This window comes from Meles meles, chromosome 14, assembly GCF_922984935.1.
Source record: "Meles meles chromosome 14, mMelMel3.1 paternal haplotype, whole genome shotgun sequence".
NCBI lineage: Eukaryota > Metazoa > Chordata > Mammalia > Carnivora > Mustelidae > Meles > Meles meles.
Window position 1 is genome coordinate 30,745,550 of NC_060079.1, and position 18,935 is coordinate 30,764,484.

At 39.8% G+C, this 18,935-nt stretch overlaps 1 protein-coding gene across 6 annotated transcripts in view; it reads left to right on the plus strand.

The window, feature by feature from the left end:
• Positions 1-377: 377 nt before the first annotated feature.
• The window catches only part of EPSTI1 (epithelial stromal interaction 1), an 88,187-nt gene continuing 69,629 nt past the window's right edge, over positions 378-18,935 (plus strand). For all 6 annotated transcript variants that reach the window (XR_006814896.1, XR_006814897.1, XM_045978108.1 and 3 more), the window contains exons 1-2: positions 378-629; positions 17,811-17,869. Coding sequence is in view for 4 of the 6 variants with exons in the window: in XM_045978108.1 (XP_045834064.1) it covers positions 451-629; positions 17,811-17,869 (238 nt within the window). In the remaining 2 variants the exon portion in view is untranslated. The remainder of the gene's footprint in view (positions 630-17,810; positions 17,870-18,935) is intronic.

An 18,935-nucleotide genomic window follows, 5' to 3' on the forward strand; every position in this document is an offset into this window, starting at 1 on the left:
TCTCTGGAGTCCGAAGTTTAATATATTGTTCACGGTCTCAGATATCTAGCAGTAACCACAAATTAGGGTTACCTGTCAAACAGTCCCTAAATCTTTCAGGATTCTCATTCCCTTGTGGCCACTTGCTCACGAGGTGTCGGTGGCTGATGACAGTTCTCTTTACTATGCTCTGAGGTGGTCCTGGGACCTTAAACCTGAGAGCGTCCCAGCCAGGGGCACTCCCCACCTGGCGAGGGTGGCGCCTCGGGAGCTGTGCCCTGCGGTAAGGTCGGGGGGCGCCAGAATAGAGCTTCAGTGGGGAAGTCCCTAGGGGCGGGCGCAGCTGCAGCTAGTAGCAGGAAATCGAAACTCAAGCTGTTAAAACCGCTGCCCTGACCTTCGGAATCGCATCTCGAGACTCCCTAAGCGTGCCTCCCGCTGTGGGCGTCAGGGACCCGAGGATTCAGAGCTATGTTTACCCGCAGTCGGGTGGTGGGCTCCGGGCTCGGCGCCTCTCCCCTCCGCGGCCTGACCCGGGACCTCCCTGGGCGGCCCCCGGAGCCAGGCCGGCTGCAAGGTCCCAGACCCGGTTTGGAGGTGGCGCCCCAGAGCCCTGCGCGGGAAAGCCGAGGGCTCCAGAGCCAGCGGGTGTAAGTACTTAACAACTGGTTTTGGGGGCGGGAGCCCAGACCTCAAACATACAAGCACTTTCTGAATCACTGGAGTTTGAAACCACAGGGGCCCAGTAGCGGGGTTTTTGGGAGAAGGCAGCCTTATTTGCCTATACAAAAAGCACTCAGAAATTGTCTTATAAATTGAGTGTGCCAGTCTGCGGGTCTTTACTAAATGTCTGAGCTCCGATTCCTTCAAGAACTCTGCTTTTCTGATTCTTGTGGCGGGCTACAGGATTGAAATGACGTGTGTAGAAATCGCCTGCGCTTCCTACTAACTTTCCAGGTATCTCCAGAACTCAGACTTTTTAGTATGAGAATTTTTCCCCCTCTTGGTTTAAAAAATTAGGGCTCTAAATGATGCCAGGGTAGGAGCAGAGAGGGAATGTGTTAGGGGATAGAGGTACAAATGGACAGCTCTACAAAGTTCCCAGATAAACCACTTGGTAGGAGTGAGACCTGCCTGGTGAGGTCCAGAGTGACTGCAGGGTTTCGCGTCCTGGCGTGGGTAGGTGCTATACGCAAGAACCCTTACTTACAGTGTGGAGCGGGTCGTGGGGCTTGATCCCTGACCCTGAGATCATGACCTGAGCTGAAGCCAAGAGTCAAAAACTTAACCTATTAATCCACCCAGGTGTTCCTATTTACTTATTTATTTTTAAATGTGGGGGCCCCTGGGTGGCTCAGTGGGTTAAAGCCTCTGCCTTTCGCTCAGGTCATGATCCCAGGGTCCTGGGATCGAGCCCCGCATCAGGCTCTCTGCTTGGCAGGGAGCCTGCTTCCTCCTCTCTCTCTCTCTGCCTGCCTCTCTCCCTACTTGTGATCTCTATCTGTCAAATAAATAAAAAAATAAAATCTTAAAAAAAAAAAAAAAAGCCTCTGCCTTCAGCTCAGGTCATCCCAGGGTCCTGGGATTGAGCCCTGAGTCGGACTCTCTGCTTGGTGGGGAGCCTGCTTCCTCCTCTCTCTCTGCCTGCCTCTCTGCCTACTTGTGATCTCTGTCTGTCAAATAAATAAATAAATAAATAAAATCTTTAAAAAAAAATTAAAAATTAAAAAAAGATGCGAACCAGTTGCAATAAGTAAAGCTTTATCAGAGACATCCCCTTTTAGATGTTTAATAGCTAAGATCCTGTTTGGACCACTCTGAATTCTTATGTCTCCATCAATCATTTCTATCTACTGTTTATTCCCACTTATCTCCTTTAATGGAACTGGAAAACCAAGGAAAATGTTTGCCTGGTGAATAACATTTTAGTAAAATTCACACACACACTAAAAGCCATTAAGAAGGGGGTTTAATTTGGGGCACCTGGGTGGCTCAGTTGGTTAAGGGTCTACCTTCGGCTTGGGTCATGATCCCGAGTCCTGGGATCAAGCCCATCTGGCTTCCTGTCCAGAGGGGAGCCTGCTTCTTCCTCTACTCCCTGCTTGTGTTCTTTCTCACTATTTCTCTCTCAAATAAATAAAATCTTTTTTTAAAGGGAGTTTTATTCATTTTTAAAAGATTTTATTATTTGTCAGAGAGAGAGAGAGAGAGAGAGAGTGAGCACAAGCAGGCAGAGTGGCAGAGGCAGAGAGAGAAGCAGGCTCCCCGCTGAGCAAGGAGCCTGATGTGGGACTCAATCCCAGAATCCTGGCGTCATGACAAAAGCAGGGGCTTAACCAACTGAGCCACCCAGGTCTCTCGATTTATTCATTTTTTTAATTTTTGGAGAGTTACAGCATTTTTCTGATGGGAAGTGAAAAAGGAAGTAAAAAGTGCTTAATCTTCATTTACTCACTTTCAATATGAGTTTATTTAGATGCTAAAGGATCGAGATTTAACCTTCGTTGTATGGTTGTATGCATCCCTCCATTCATTCATTAGGGAAGCATCAGTGTAGGTGTGGGAGCACCGGCTTTGGCTTTGAGGACCAAGGCACTTGGGTCCACATTCTTTTCTTAATTTATTTTTAATTTTTTTTATAAACATAAAATGTATTATTAGCCCCAGGGGTACAGGTCTGTGAATCATCAGGTTTACACACTTCACAGCACTCACCATTATCACATACCCTCCCCAATGTCCATTACCCCACCATCCTTTCCCTACCCCCCCCCCCGCCACCCTCAGTTTGTTTTATGACATTAAGAGTCTCTTATGGTTTGTCTCCCTCCCAATCCCATCTTGTTTCATTTATTCTTTTCCTACCCCCCAAACCCCCCATGTTGCATCTCCACTTCCTCATATCAGGGAGATCATATGATAGTTGTCTTTTTCTGATTGACTTATTTTGCTAAGCATAATATTGGGTCCACATTCTGATTCTGCCCTTACTTGTCTCTGAACATCAACAGGGTGCTTAACTACATTATACCTCAGTCTCCTCATTATTTAAAATGAGATAATACCAACTTCTGAGGGTTTCTTTGTTTTTTTGTGTGTGTATGAATAAAAAGTAAGGTTATGCCTGGCGGAAAGGAAATGTCCTTGGGTGCTGATAGCCTTGAATTCATTTAACAAATGTTTATTGATCAACTACCATGCTGTCATCCTGGAGTGTTTGTAACTTGAAAAAAATACACTGATTATATAAATTGATTATATACACTGATTGTATAAATATAAATAGAGATTTTTAAGGCAATCTTTTAACATTTTAAATGATTTATGAGAATCTCTAATAGACTCTAAGGCAAAGGCTGTGTTCTTGACTATATTTGGATTTAAGTAATTATAAGTGCTAATACATATTGGCTCTCCCAGTTATTTTCTGTTGGTGATTTTCTCTTGGCCCTAAATATCATAAGCCATCTACAAGATTTAAAGAGGAAGAAGCTCATATATCCTTCAAATCCAAAGTAACACTTTCTCTTTCAATATTTTGCTTTTTTGGTAAATATCTCACAACTGACTTCTACGATATCCAGATAAATAAAAGATTAAAGCATAGGTTTTTCTGGAAGGGGATTTCACCTGACTTTACTCAATTCTGGGCAATAGGCTCTTGTTTGTGAGAGCAACACAGGGTTCACTTCATTCAGAGGCGAGTCTATAATCATGCCTGAAAGTGGCCCTTTCGCTTGATGCTGTTTATAGGCAATAAAAAGATACTCTGAAAATGAGCCTATAATGTGGAATTCTGCTATACAGTTAAATTTACATCAGATGAACTGAATTCATATATAAATGAACATATTTGTAGCCTACTTTATACTAAGAACTAAAGAGACTTAAAGATGAGCAACAATAATAGCAAACACATATAATGCTTAGTATGTGGAAGTGCGTTATATATATTCTCTCTTTCAGACCTCACAACAACCCTGTAAGACGATCTCCAGCCCTGGATATTTAATTAAAAATTGAGGAACAAGTAACTACTCAACAGAAGATAAGCCCTAATGTAGCTTAGAGTCTAATTGATGGGGCAGACAGTGATTAGGTAATTACGGGAGTGACTCTTCATCTGCCCTACAAGGAGAAGCCCGGGTGGGAGCTAGCCCTGGGAGCAGAAGTCTTCCCAAGAAGTGATGCTCGAGCTGCAGTCTACAGGATAGTTAGGAGCTCTGTGGTTTTTTTGCTGACGGTCATACATTATTCCAACACCAACCGACTTCAGTGCAGTTCTGACACTACTCAGAGCTAGCACAGACCCTGTGGGTTAGGGCCCAGTCTCACAAGACTGCCGCTGTTTCAGACACCAGCCACAAATGGGGGTCCCCAGACTACCCACACTTCTGCCCAGCTGACTACAGATGTGGGTGTTTCCATGACCTCTCTTCCCCCAGTTTGATAATTTGCTAGAATGAATCACAGAAATTATGGAAACCGCTCTACTTATGATTACAGCTTTATTATAAAGGGTATAGCTTAGGAACAGCCAAGTGGAAGAGATGCACAGGGCAAGATATTGGGGTGGGGTGTTGCACAGAACTGCCATACCCTGTCTGGGTGGGCCACCCTCTCAGCACTTTGATGTGCTCACCAATACTCAGTCCTTATTCAAGAATATTTATTCTAGCCCAATTACGCAGGCATAATTGATTAAAGCACTGGCCACGGAGTTCTTCATTGAACTGGGTCTCTAGCTCCTCTCCCCCCTCCCCAGGGCTATTAGAAGGGCAGACCTGAAAGTTCTAACCCTTTAATCATAGGGTTGGTTTTTCTGGCAAATACCTTGGATCCTGAAGCATTCTGGGGTTATCTCATTAACATATAATCAACACTCTTATCACTTGGAATCCCAAGGATTTTTGGATTTCTGTGCCAGAAACCAGGGACAAAGACTAAGTTTTTATATTTTATTATACCATAGAAGTTTATATAGCCTCTGTGGTGGCCAGGACTATCCCAGATCTCCTTCAAAAGAACTTACTGTGGGAAGCCCAGTCCACTGACAGCCCCAGTGGTAAGCCGTTTGTCCATTATGCCCTTTGTTCTGAGAGCGCACTGATTCTGCATTCTTCCAGCCAGTGTCTGAACATTCCAGGGTATAGTGTCAGCCCATTCCTGGCCCGGGTGAAGCTTCTCTATTGGGCAACTTTCTCCAGAAGGCTCCCCACTGAACTATCTTGAGATTTTCTCAGATCTGTACAGTAGTCTGAGGCTTTTCCCACTCAACCCCCCTCCCCTCTCTGCTTTCATAGGCTTTCACAGCCTACCCCTGCTCATTCTCCTTTGGTCCTTCACAAGCATACTCCCCAATAAACCTCTTACATATCTAATCCTGTCTTGATGTCTTCGTTTCAGAGGACCTAAACCAACACAGTCTCTTAGATACACCATATCCCCGATTACAATAGCTTAGACACTACATCTGTTGAAGTGCTGTATAATTGTACTGGGGAAACCCACTCCTCCTTCTTATTTCCTCCTTTTGGGGCTCCAGTTTCCTCATTTCCTTACTCAAACTTCGAAACTTTTCCCAGTGCGATGTACTCCAGGGAGGGGAATAACCCGGGTAACTGATACTTTTCTTTCCCTTCATCCTTGAAGTCTCACGGGACAGTGAAGGGAGAATAAAGGATGGTTTGGTAAGACCCGTTATTAATGCCCAATTCCTGGTTTCTCTCTCTTCCTCTTTAAGAGCACATGTTACATTAGCATTAAGTAGTTTGTAAATAGAAGGTGGGATATAAAGTGGAATATATGATAACACAACCATTAAGTTATAGTGATCAGTTTTCATCAACATCACTATCCAATAATTGTTGATTATATTCTGAATCCTGAAAGAAAAATGTCTTCTGTCCAAGACAGATGATCAAAACTTCTTACGGCATTCTTGTCTCACCTCATTTCAATCCGAACTAGCCACATAAAAATAGTCTTAAATTAAGTGCAAGTTTTTACAAACTTATTCTCATAAGTCTCATAAGCCTATAAGAATGGCTTTCACGGGTGCCTGGGTGGCTCAGTGGGTTAAAGCCTCTGCCTTCGGCTCAGGTCATGATCCCAGGGTCCTGGAATCGAGCCCCACATCAGGCTCTCTGCTCGGCGGGGAGCCTGCTTCCTTCTCTCTCTCTGCCTGCCTCTCTGCCTACTTGTGATCTCTCTCTGTCAAATAAATAAATGATATCTTAAAAAAAAAAACTGCTTTCACTATTTCTTCTTCACTGCAGTGCCCCAGATTTCTCTGCTGAATTCTCACATGAGTGTGAGAAAATAAGCTTTTGCCTATAGATGTTAAATGGCATGAAAGCATTGGGCTATTACTCCTCCCTGGGGATGCAGAACTAAATAATGATGAAATTCCTTTTAGTGCTATGAAATAATAGTACATAGGAAGAGAAAAATCTATGATTGATTCTGATGGATAATCTTGATGGCTTAATATACATGGCTATTTATTATAAGATGACTATAACTCAATCTTCAGACAAGGTGCATAAGCATTCAGAAAGTTTGTAAAACAACAGATAGTGTTTAACTCTTAATGATAATTATATGGTTCAAAAAGCTTGTTAGGTATCTCAATGATTACTGTATTCTCCTAGCAACCTAATCGGTAGAACTCTGCCTATTTGACTTATTTTTGAAATGAAAAATGTGGCAGAGCCTGTGAATACTATAGTTATCTTAAAGTAAATTACTTGTGACCTAGAAGAGTCAAACTGGGTACCCAGAGAGAATAAAACCAAAGTAACAATCAATAGCTTGAACTCCTACATCTTGGACTCTTAAGCCATGTGCTAGACCTCATGCTACACATGTCATATAATTCCTTTTTCTCGTCACAATAAACACTTTGCCACTTTATGGATGAAGAAAATGAGTCTTGATAGATTAAATGATTTCCTAAGAACTCATGGCTTTTCTTTTTTTAAATGATAGAACCAGCACTCCAACCTGAGTCTATCCAGCAAAGTCTAGATTCTGAACATAAGATGGAGTTGGAGGAGGAAGTGGTGTACATCTGGCTAAGTTCCCATCAATCGTCATGTTTTCACATTAAGAAAATAGAAATTCCATAGGTTAAAGGGAGTGACACTATAGAAATAGTAATGTGATGTTTACAGCTTTAAAAGTCTTTGGATAGAGAAGTCATTTATAAGAGTCCAGTTTCTGTGGGGATTCTCTTGTCTCTGCTGCTTTTTTTTTTTTTTTTTTTGAAGATTTTATTTATTTATTTGACAGAGAGAGACACACCAAGACAGGGAACACAAGCAGGGGGAGTAGGAGAGGGAGAAGCAGGCTTCCCGCTGAGCAAGGATCCTGAGGCAGGACTCGATCCCAGGATCCTGGGATCAGGACATGAGCCGAAGGCAGCGGCTTAACCAACTGAGCCACCCAGGCGACCCTCTGCTGCTTTTCTTAAACGACAGTTTGGCGGGCTTGCATTCAGACAATTCTCTCATCATCCCTGGTTATGAGCAACCTAAACAAATCCTGCCTTCTGGTGGTCTTTCAGACTTCTGAACATAGGCCAGAGTAAGCAATTCGTTTGATATTCATGATCTAAGATATGTGTGGGTCTATATGAGCTTATATACAGGTGAAAAACATTCACAACTCTCACCCTTACTATATGTGATACATGCTGACATTTTCTACTCTTATTCATTAAAAATAAACCCATTATATTGGTTTCATGACCCGTTAGTGGGTTACCTGTGTGATGTGAAAACATATAGTTATGTGCATGGCGGAAAAGATTGCTGAAGTGGATGGAAAGAAAAGACATTTTGATTTGCTTAGATCCAATTTACCTTCCTGTTTATACAGGAGGATGGAAATTATGGTTCTGTTTAGAACGAATTTCCAACTTTTCTGCAGTAGAGTTCACTCCTCTGTATGGAATGCATTTGCAGTCTGCCAAGTCTTAGCGAGCAATCATTTTTGCTCAAAAAGAATATCAAAAACGAGTGGGCATTTCTCAAGAAGTCTTTGACAGCTGAAACAGTGAAACAATAAATCAACAGGATGATGAAAGCATGAAAACACATAATACCTATAATAATCAGTAGAAGCATAGCAGAAATGAGAAAAAAGAAACTTAGTTCAATTACACAGTAAGGTTATTTAATTCAAAGTCAGTAGAGTGCTATAAGGTTATACATATTGTTAAGGTTAATTGCATCTATTCAGAGTCTATTTGAATCTGAAACAAAAGCTTAACAGGAAAAAAATCATCAAAGGGAGAAGACTGCATTTGAAGGGTGTTCTGTATCAGAGAATCAGCTAATGATGATCTTCCTTTGTTCTGTAATGTTTGTAATTTCCCCCCCAAATATGAACACTTAAAAGGCAATCCATTATAGTCCTATAGAAAAACTAAAGGCATTTATCATCATTAAAACTCAAGGGCTAGTATGGCCCAGTGTTTGTTTGGGAGTGCCTTCCTGGCTCAGTGGGTTAAGCCTCTGCCTTCTGCTCAGGCTCAGGTCATGATCCCAGGGTTCTGGGATCAAGCCCCCTATTGGACTTTCTGTTCAGCAGGGAGCCTGCTTCCCCCTCTCTCTGCCTGCCTCTCTGCCTACTTGTGATCTCTCTCTGTCAAATAAATAAACAAAATCTTAAAACAAAAACAAAACCTTAAGGGCTAGTATGGCCCAGTGTTTGTTTTACTGTGGCATCAGAGAATGGAAATCCTGAGCTACCTAATCTCTAATAAGAAAATCTGAGCCCTGCTTGAAGTCTTTATATTAAACATTTCCTCATTAAAAAAAATCTTTAGAATATTTCCCCGATTGTAAAAGTAAAGTTCTATCTGCTTGTTATAAAAACTGAAACATTACAAAAATAATATAGACAGTAAAAGTCCCCTGTGATTATAATCCTTAGAAATGAACATTTCAAATAGTTTGATATGAAGACATCTTTATATTTAAAGTGTTAAGTTGTGATCTTTGATTCTTTATGCCAAGTAGAAAGTCTTAGGGCCACTATGCTTTTTGATTTCTATTGCCAATAGAAGGTGACAGGCAGGAGAAGATATGTTCATATTATAAAGAGATTATTATAATAAACATTATATATAATATTTTATAATATATGTTATAAAACATTTAAGAATTATATAAATATATAATACATATTTTATATATAAGATTATTTCATATATATATATATAAAGAAATTTATTATAAGGCTATAAGGTATTGGGTCCCATAATTATGAAGGCTGAAAAGTCCCATCATCTCTCATCTGCAAGCTGGAGACCTAGGAAAGCCAGTGTGTAGCTCCAAATCCTAAAAGCAGGAGAGCCTATGGTGTACATTCCCTTCTAAGTGTGAAGGCCCAAGGACCAGGAGTACCAAGGGCAGAAGATCGATGTCTCAGCTCAGCCAATCACATCAAGACTGGTTTCAACCTTCCTCTGCCTTCCTTGTTCTGTTGAGGCCCTCAGTGGATTGCATGATGCCCACCCACAACAGGAAGGGCCACTTGCTTTACTCAGACCATGGATTACAATGCTTCCCTTTTTCTGACACATTCCCACAGATGCACCCAGAAATCACCTTTAGCTAGATACCAGGGTATCCTGTTGGTAGGGTAAGCTGACACAGAAAATCAACCACCACACCTAGACTCTTTAGAAATGTTAATCACAAAAGGTAGGAAAAAGTCAAGGAAATGATCCTGGATCACCGGAGTCTATAGAGATGTGTCAAACAACAAGCATTGTGATCTGTGATTGGATGCGGTGGGGGGTAGGGAAGAATATTCTGAACATTGGAACAACTTAGAAATTTGAATATAGAGTAAATATTATATTAATAGTAATTCCCTTGGGGGTGATAGTTTGTTTGTTTGTGGGGTTTTTTTGTTTGTTTGTTTTGTTTTTTAACCTGTAACTAGGGGAATGTTTTTGTTCTTAGGAGATACATGCTGAGGTATTCAGGTTTATGCTACTGACTCTGCAGCTTACTTTCATATGATTCAGAAAAAAATAAAGACAATGAAAGTGAAAGAAATGTGGCCAACCATGAGCAATTGATAAATATAGGTAAATAGTATATGAGTTTTCATTTTATTAATATTTGAATTTTACTTGTAGGCTTAAAATTTAAGATAAAAAATGGGGAAAAAGTAATTTCAGATCATATTCTAAAGTTCATTATGACTCTCTCTTTTTTTCTTTATTCTTTTGGAATCTGGAGAAATTAAAAGGAAGTTTGTCATGGAGATGTGTGCTTAAGATATGTACAGTTTGTCCTAAGTATATTATAGCTCAATAAGGAATTTAGGGAAAAAACCTGGGCTCAGAACCATGCTGTCTTTTACAGAAGACTATTTGCTAATCTTTAATGAGCTATTTATCAACAACACTTTGTTTCATGCAGTGGTTCTTATTACTCCTAAGACACAGATCAAAGAAAAGAATCAGGAACTAGGATACAGATGTTAGAGACAAATGTGAGAACCAGGGTTGTAAAAAGACAATTAGAAAAACTAAATCGCGTACATTGTGGAAGATGGAGCAAAAAAGAAATTCAGTCACAGCATGAAAAAGGAGATGTACTGTGACTTAGGGTTAGGTTATATTACATATGGTGAAAGAGGGATCATATATATGTTATACATAATTCTTATATTATAATTACATATAATAGGTATCTTAAGCATAGATGGCTTTATTTGTTTCTCACCTATGAAATTAAGTCTGAAGGTAGTCAGTCTAGGGTTGATAAAAATAGCAGGCAACCATAATAGAACATTTATCATCTAACATTCTTCTGAGGACTTTAATATCTGTACTCTAAGACATACATAGCTGTTATTCCCATTTCACAGGTGAAAAAAATAGAAAAACTTAGTAAGTTGCTGAAAACTGTAGTTAGAAAGTAACAGAATTAAGGTTTAAAACCAGGCAGCTTGGTGGGGCGCCTGGGTGGCTCAGTGTGTTAAGCCTCTGCCTTTGGCTCCAGTCATGATCTTGGCGTCCTGGGATGGAGCACATTGGGCTCTCTGCTCAGCAGGGAGCCTGCTTCCCACTCTCTCTCTGCCTGCCTCTCTGCCTACTTGTGATCTCATTCTCTGTCAAATAAATAAATAAAACCTTAAAAAAAATAAAACCAGGCAGCTTGGTAACAGATTACCACTAATACAGTGGTTTTGTAGTCATAGGGCACCAGATAGCTTTTGTCCTTCTGTTCTGCCATTTCTGATGCATGTCTTCTGTATTCAATGCCTCATTGACCAAGATAGCTGCTTCAGCACCAGCTACCACTTCAGTCTTCCAGGAAGTGGAATGCAACAGAAAAGCCATTTTCTGTTTGTCTCCATTTGAGGGATATTTCCTAGAAATCCTTCTCAATAGCTTCCACTTACATTTCAATTTCCCAAACTTAACAACAGGGTCATACCTAGCTATAAAAAAGGTTGTGGATGATAGTCTTTTGATTGGGTGCATTGTCAATCTGAATAGCATAAAGGTGCCATTAGAAGGAGAAGGTGAAAATGAATGGTTGGGTAGAGTCAGCATTTTTCCTAGTTTAAGAATTGAGGAGAGTCAAAAATAAGAGCAGATATTAATCATTCATCAAACTGTTTCTGGGATTTCAGAAATGCAAATGGGATATGTAAGGAAGAAAAATTTAGATATAGTCCACATTACTGTTCAGAGTATTGATTTTAGAGGACTATTAGAGTTATCTTCTGGATAATATTGTGTGCAAAGCTTTATTTTTATGCTTTGTATATCCTGCAGGATTATTTGTAATAGTGAACAACTGAAACAACTGAAATAGTTAAGTGAGAGGTTGTATTATGCTGCATCCATGTTGTGAAGTATTACATAGCCATTTAAAATTAAGTTTGTTACATGAATAGTTGGGAAAACCATTTATAACTGAAGACATAAAATTGGACTTAAGATATGATTGCAGCTGTGTAGTAATAGGTACAGAATATAGATTGGACTGAAATTCACTCAAATAAAAGTAAATGGGGGTGGCTCAATTGGTTAAGTATCTGCCTTCAGCTCAGGTCATGATCCCAGGGTCCTGGGATCAAGCCTGCTCTGCAGGAAGCCTGCTTCTCCCTCTCTCTCTGCCTGCTGCCCCCCCTGCTTGGCTTTCTTTCTGTCAAATAAATAAATAAAATCTTAAAAAAACAAAACAGCAATTGTGATCTCTGAGGGGTAGGATTATGAGTGACTTTTCAATATTTAAAAATATGTTTTTGCACATTTTCATCTATAAGCATGTTTCTTTCAGGATCAAATAAAAATGAATTTTTTAAATGTTCTATGCAGAAATTTAGATATAAATCCCTCATGTCTTGCATTTCTGGTTTTGTCTTTTAAGTTATAGATAATCTTGAGGAGCAATGCTTAAGACACGGGGACATAACCAGATCTTAGTCTATTAATAATAATAAAAGAAAATGTACAACCATTTGGTAAATATGTGGTTTTCATGCAAATGCAAATTTCCTTATCACAAAGCCATTCTTAAATGAGCATTTATCCTGAATATTCTCTTGTTGGAAAAGACAGCCCTGCTTGGGCCTCTTCCACCCTTATATGTCTTGAGGGGTGTGCCAAGGCAGCACACCAGACCATTTTTTAATCTGGACTATTCCTCAAGGTTGCTATGTAGCTGGGAATGTTGAGAGATGAGGTAAGCTTTCTCCAGAATGGAAACCAGTCTTGCTTACTGTCTGTTGTAAAAATGGTGGATTGCTCTGCTGTGTTCCTCACCTGCCATGCAAACACGCAGAGTGTGCAGCATCTGTCGTGTTGCCCCCAAAAGACTTGGAGCCAGAGAGAACAGACATAAATATGCTGATGCTCAGGCTCTGTGCTGTGGCATGAGTAATAAAATCTTACTAGTCTCTGACCCAGGAATCTTGTGTCTTTTGCCAGCATCTGTGAATAGTAATACTAATAGTAATATAGTGATATATACTAATAGTAATACTAGTGAGTAATAGCTCACTAGTAGGCTAAGGTTAGCTTGTTAGGTTAAGGTTAGTTTGGAAGTAGGCTCAAATGAAATCCCAGATCTGATATCTCTATGTTCTGAAAATAGGTATTCCTTGTGGTTATTTTTACCAAGGAAGTAACTTTATGCATTCTTGCTTGTATACCTAACAATTGGTTCCCTACCCATCTCTACTCCCATCATTGGTTTTTGGCCTTTTAAAGATGGTCTCCATAATATTATGTTTCATGTATATTCTTTGTATCCCTAGATACAAAGCAAGAAGGATTCATGCTTACCTTATAGCTTTTATCATTTATGTGTATAGATAGTGTTTTATGTGATGAAGTGTGACATCTTTAAGGTCTACCCTGTATGGTTGTGCAGGTTGGTAACCATACAAACTTGTCCGGCTAAGGTAATAATTTGGAGCTGAAATATATACCAAACTGTGTGGCCTAGTGTATGGTTACCTCCATCTGAAAGAAGGGACACATTTTTCTAATTTGCATAAATTTACCACATCTCACTAAGTCATGAGCCTACATAGGAGTTCTGGGATGGATGGATGTATGCATGTATACACCTCTTTCAACTTTCCATGAAGTTATCCTATGAACAAAGGTGCTGATGACCTGTGATCTCTTGTTTATCTTTTCCACTGGGTATCTGTTCAGCCCTCTGGGGAATCTACTCAACTGTCCAACAGAAGCTGTGAATTAAAAACTGACCTGCTTCACATCAGCCTCTTGTATGTGTACACAATGTTTTGGGCTCTGCAGGTTCTGAGACCAAAGAATTCATGAGCCCTTCTACACTGGAGTTGTGGAGTGCTAGATTAGGGTTGGTGGAACAGGTTTAGTGGTTAAGGATGATTTGCTCAGCCTGCTCTTGTGTCTGTTTTTGTTTTTCTAGGATATGTGGTCTATTTAAAAAAGAACTTTAGGCAATCTGAATGGCTCAAAAGTTTTGACTCATTTTGGCTAAAAACAGTAAACTTCAGATGCTCATATTAAGGTCATAAGACAAAAACCAGCGTGGAAAGACATAGCTAGAAAATAATTCTCTATCCAGTGCTTTTGATTAACCAAAAAAAATCCTTGTTTTTTCAAGTTCATGCAAGGTTAGGATTTTCTTGAACTATGAAAATCTGAAACTAATTTTTTTTGTAGGATGGTAGACTACATGTCCATAATTCTGCCTGGAAAGATCTGTTTGTTACTTAATCTTCTACCTCTTTCTGAATTTTTGCTCTTGACTATGTTTCTTTTTCAGTCAAACCAGTGTTGTTCCTAATTAGAAATTTAAATTACATCTGCTGTAGTTTGTACACACCAGGGGATATATTTATGTAATACTTTTAGCCAGCCAAGATATTTTTCATAACTTCAGCATAACATTTTTTCATAGAGTGCTTATTGATGAGATGTTATAAAAATTGTGCAAGAATGGACATGAGAGAAGCAGTTGTGTAGCTCAGGAGAGACCTCACAGGAAAAGCATTCCTTAAATGTATTTTTCATTTAAAATATATATATTATGGTGCAGGAACACATTTTCCTCTTTGTCTTGCGCTATTCTTTATATGTTCTCTCTCAGTATTTCTCATGGATGTGTGCTGTTGGAAAATGAAAATAATCTTACAAATTATGATATTTCATTAAATTTCAATGAGGTAATTAAGGAAACTAATTTTCAAAGATATACATTTATTTCAGTGACTTGAATGTTGCTTTATCAGAAAATGCCCAGAATACTAAATATAGATAGGTTGGGCTTGTCTAGATCAGCATTTTTGAGAGTCAGATTCTTGAAAGGGAAGACATGCAGGTTAAAACAGCAGAGACCCTTGCTGTGGGTGGAAACTAATTGGCTGAAAACATGAATAAATTATACTTGTTATTCATGTCAAGAAAAAGCAAGGAGAGAAGGGACGAATATTTGGATCTACCAGGGCGTTACATTCTGACACATGATTAAAGAAAAAAAAAAGGTAGATCCTCAGATGTAGGCTCCTCCTTCTATAGCAAGTAAGAGGAATAGAATCTCCATTACTTGCCATGCTTTCTTCTGACTATTGTTTTAGATTTGGCATGTTCAGCCAAGAAAGTGTTGCTGAGATGGTTGCTAAGGAATTCTCTAACATGAAACACTTATTACTGGGACCTCTGTCATTGAGCCTGGGGTTATGTTAAAATGCTTTCAATTAAAAGGCTCTGAATTTAGGGTTGGATAATTCTGTCCCTCTTTTCATGGTCTTGCCCTGCGTCTGGGTACTTGTAGGCTATGTGTATTGCAATAGATTGACTGCAGTTCTCATCCTGAAATGAAAGATTCTAGTATGTTGTTTCAGACTTAAACTTATCCAGATTAGATATTGTAGAGTAAAATCTGTTACAAATGGATTGATTTTTCTTTCCAAATATTTCACAAAATTTGCATACAGGAGGCCTATGAAATTTGGAAAATTCTCTTTGAAGCAGCTGTTAGTAAAGTCCCTCCGAAGAAACACTTCTTTTGCCATTTTGGATACTGTCTTTTAAACTTCAGCTTGCTATCCTTCTCTGAAAATTTCTACCCCTCTGGGGCCTCTGTGACTCTCCCTGACCTTGGATCTCTACTTAACATCATCCTACTTTGACACTTCTTTGGGCATTCTTGTGCTGTGCTCCTGTGGCTTCATAAATTGTTCCAAATTAAGGTCTAAGCTCTGTTAAAGTGGTTGCTGTCTGTTTTTTCGTATTTCCCCTCACTCTTTGAAAGCCCCTTAACACAAGTCCATAAACAGGTGCTCAGTTAAATAGATTACTTTGGAAGTCTATCAGGAGGGTGGAGTTAAATGACAATCATTACTGTATGCTTTCTGTGTTGAGCTCAAGAGTTAGCTGCAGATGCCCAACACGTCTAAGACAAAAGTCCGGGGTTTGAGTCTAAGCATCATCACTTAATTGATCCCATGACCTTTGGTAGATGATTTAATGTCTATGTCTTTGACAGGGATTTAATCCCTAAGTTCCCTTAAATCCAAATGTTCAAGGATAACGGTTCTCATAGTGTGGTCCCTAGATCAAGAAGAACATGGACATCACCTAGAAACTGTTAATGCAAGTTCTCAAACCCCACCCCAGACCTCCTGAATCAGGAACTCTGCCCTTCAGCAGACCCCCCCAGGTAATTCTGAGGCATGCTAAAGTTTGAGAACGACCGATCTTTGTAGAGTCGAATCCCTGGAATGGCGAGAAGCTCTATACCATAATGTTAGTGGACACTGAAAATTGTGTAGTCATGTCATGGCCGACGTTTAAATCCAGTATCTTGTGTTTCCTCTTTAAGGCTCTGTACAATGGTTCACCCCTGCATCATATTCAAGTGTGCAGCTATTACCCACAGAATTGCAACTCCCAAGCTCCTATGAAGTGCTGGCAATTGAGAAGTAAAAAATCTTTCTTACGGTGAACAAAGAATTTGCAGTGGACAAGGGATTCATTTCCAGTAGCAGCCTCCTAATTTTGTATTCATAACATCGTATGCATGTGAGGCTACAAATGCAACATCTGCTGATATACATTAAGTAATTGGGCATCTTGCAGCCCCATTTGCATGCAAAGGTGGTTTTACAGGTCCCCATTTACAAGTCTACAATTAAAGCCCAGTTTGAAGCAGGCTGAAGTCTTGCAGCTAGGAAAATAATGAGATAAGGAAGAAATGACTTCTGTTAATCAGCACTTCGGCCTCTGCTGTTCAATCTTTGCTAATTTGTCCTTTGAAATTGTACATTCTGTGTTGAAGAGAGAGAATTCTAAGTGTCCGTTTTAAAAAACAAAAACAAAAACCAAACAAACAAAACCCTACATTTATAAGCTGATTGTGTTTATCTGTAGCATTTCCCCTAAAACTGGATCCACGTGTATGCTGCAGTCTGTTGCCACGCTGGATTTCTGCTCTGTGAAGTATTCGTGCTCTTGTGGGAACCCATGCATCATCTCAAAGAAGAGCACCCCCCCAACCTCCACAGATGTACAGACTGAGTCTGTGGCATCATTTCATTTTAGTTCAGCCCACATTCATCAAGCAGCTACTTCGTGCCAGGCATTGTGCCAGAGGCTGGGTGTGTACAGATCAGTCAAGTTTCTGTCCTCAAAAGCTCACAATATTTTAACAGCTTCCTAGTATCTCAGTGTTGCATGTTTTTCCTTAAGTGAAGTCTTCCCCCATCCCCACCCCATGAATTAAAATGCTTCAGGCATCCTTCTCAGATTATGTTCTACCTGTGTCCCCAGGAGAACCAGGGACCCAGTGGACCCATGCCTGGAAGAGTCAAAGCTCCAAAGCACGAGATTGTGGCCAGAGAGCCAGTCAGAAGGGTCATGAAGAGAAGGTGGCTGCATTTCTAACGGCCTGTGTTTCCAGTTGTTCAAAGAATACAGGAATGTTTTCTGTACCCCGAGTGTGGGTCACAGTGGCAGAGAATGCCCATCTCAACCCCTTTCAAAGGGACTTGCCCACAAGTGCCACCTGGAGGAACAATGGATCCCTACAAAGACAGTTTACCAAGAGCCAACTGTGAGGCAGTCATTTGTCTGTCTTCACGGGCTGCTTTGTATTTCCGTATTTGGCCGTGTGCGTTCGTTTTACTTTGACAACTAGATCCTAAGCTCCCAGAGAACAGAGCTGGGCTTTAAGATTATCTTCCACGGTACCTATTTGGTGGTGAGGATCATAAATATATGAGCAGGAAGAATGTCTAGAGGTTTATGTGCATTAGTATTTTCTCGTGGTAATCAATGTTTTTTCTCTTCATTCCAGCCCAGGCGCATATACCATGATAGTACCAAATGAAAACCGAAGAAATCAGATAAAAAGAAGTACGTATATTTATTCAGTCCACATTCAGAATGCTTCCCGTCTTCTTAATAGAGTAGGATTGGTTAACTTAGGTTTGTAGTATTTTTATTTTCTCATTTGTATAGACACAGACTCACTAGATCTTATCAAGTTTTTTTTTTAACTTAACTGCTTTAATTATACCTTTTAAAATTATTCTATTGTTAGTGTTTCTAAATTTGTTTCTCTATGTTAATAGCAGAACTCATAGTGCAATCGTAAATCTCAGATTTTCATTGGGCTTAAACTTTCCCACATCTTTTGCCAATAAATCTATCTAGTTCCCAGGAAATTGGGCTGACTACAGATACTCTTACAGGACTATGAACACTGTGGAGCAGAGGAATTATATATAAAATGGACCATGACCTAATTTGTCCCTGTCTTGATCTGTCTTGTCCCATCCCTTCTTAATGGAATTTTTCTTTAATCACTGTGTACCCTCAACTGTTTTTTATTGCTGAACCTTAGTTTCCTTGTCTAGATTACAATCTGTTTGAGGGATGGGGCTACACTGTACTCATTTTTGTGCTCCTTGGACCTACTGGATGTGTAACATATTTGACTGAAGTTTTACGGTAAAATAAATGCTGTCATTAAAAGTTACAGCATTATACCTTAGAGGTAAATGGAGAGCTAAAGTTCCAATAGTTCGCAAAGAAATTAGGAGGCTTGTTTAAGTCAAGCTGTGAGGCTAGACTTGATGTTCTGTGCTCTCTTTCATTAGATCTTGGTAGGAAATTTAATATTGTGGCTGAGAATGGGTGTACAGGCAAAAAAAGAAAGCAGGTCTCTAAATTAGAGACTTGGGTCTCTGCCAGACAGGTAGCACCCTACGCGGTACACCTGCATCAGTGCCAAATACAATAATCACAACTATGCAGAGTAATTGTGGGTACTGCCGGCAGGTGACCAATGGAATCCTTAAGGTTTTGGCATTTTACAAGCTTTTGATTTAAATACTTTCCAGGAATTTAAGCCTTAGAGTGGTCTGGAATTTTGGGATGTTTCAGAAGTTTTTCGTTTTTTTTCCCCTAATGTTTAAAA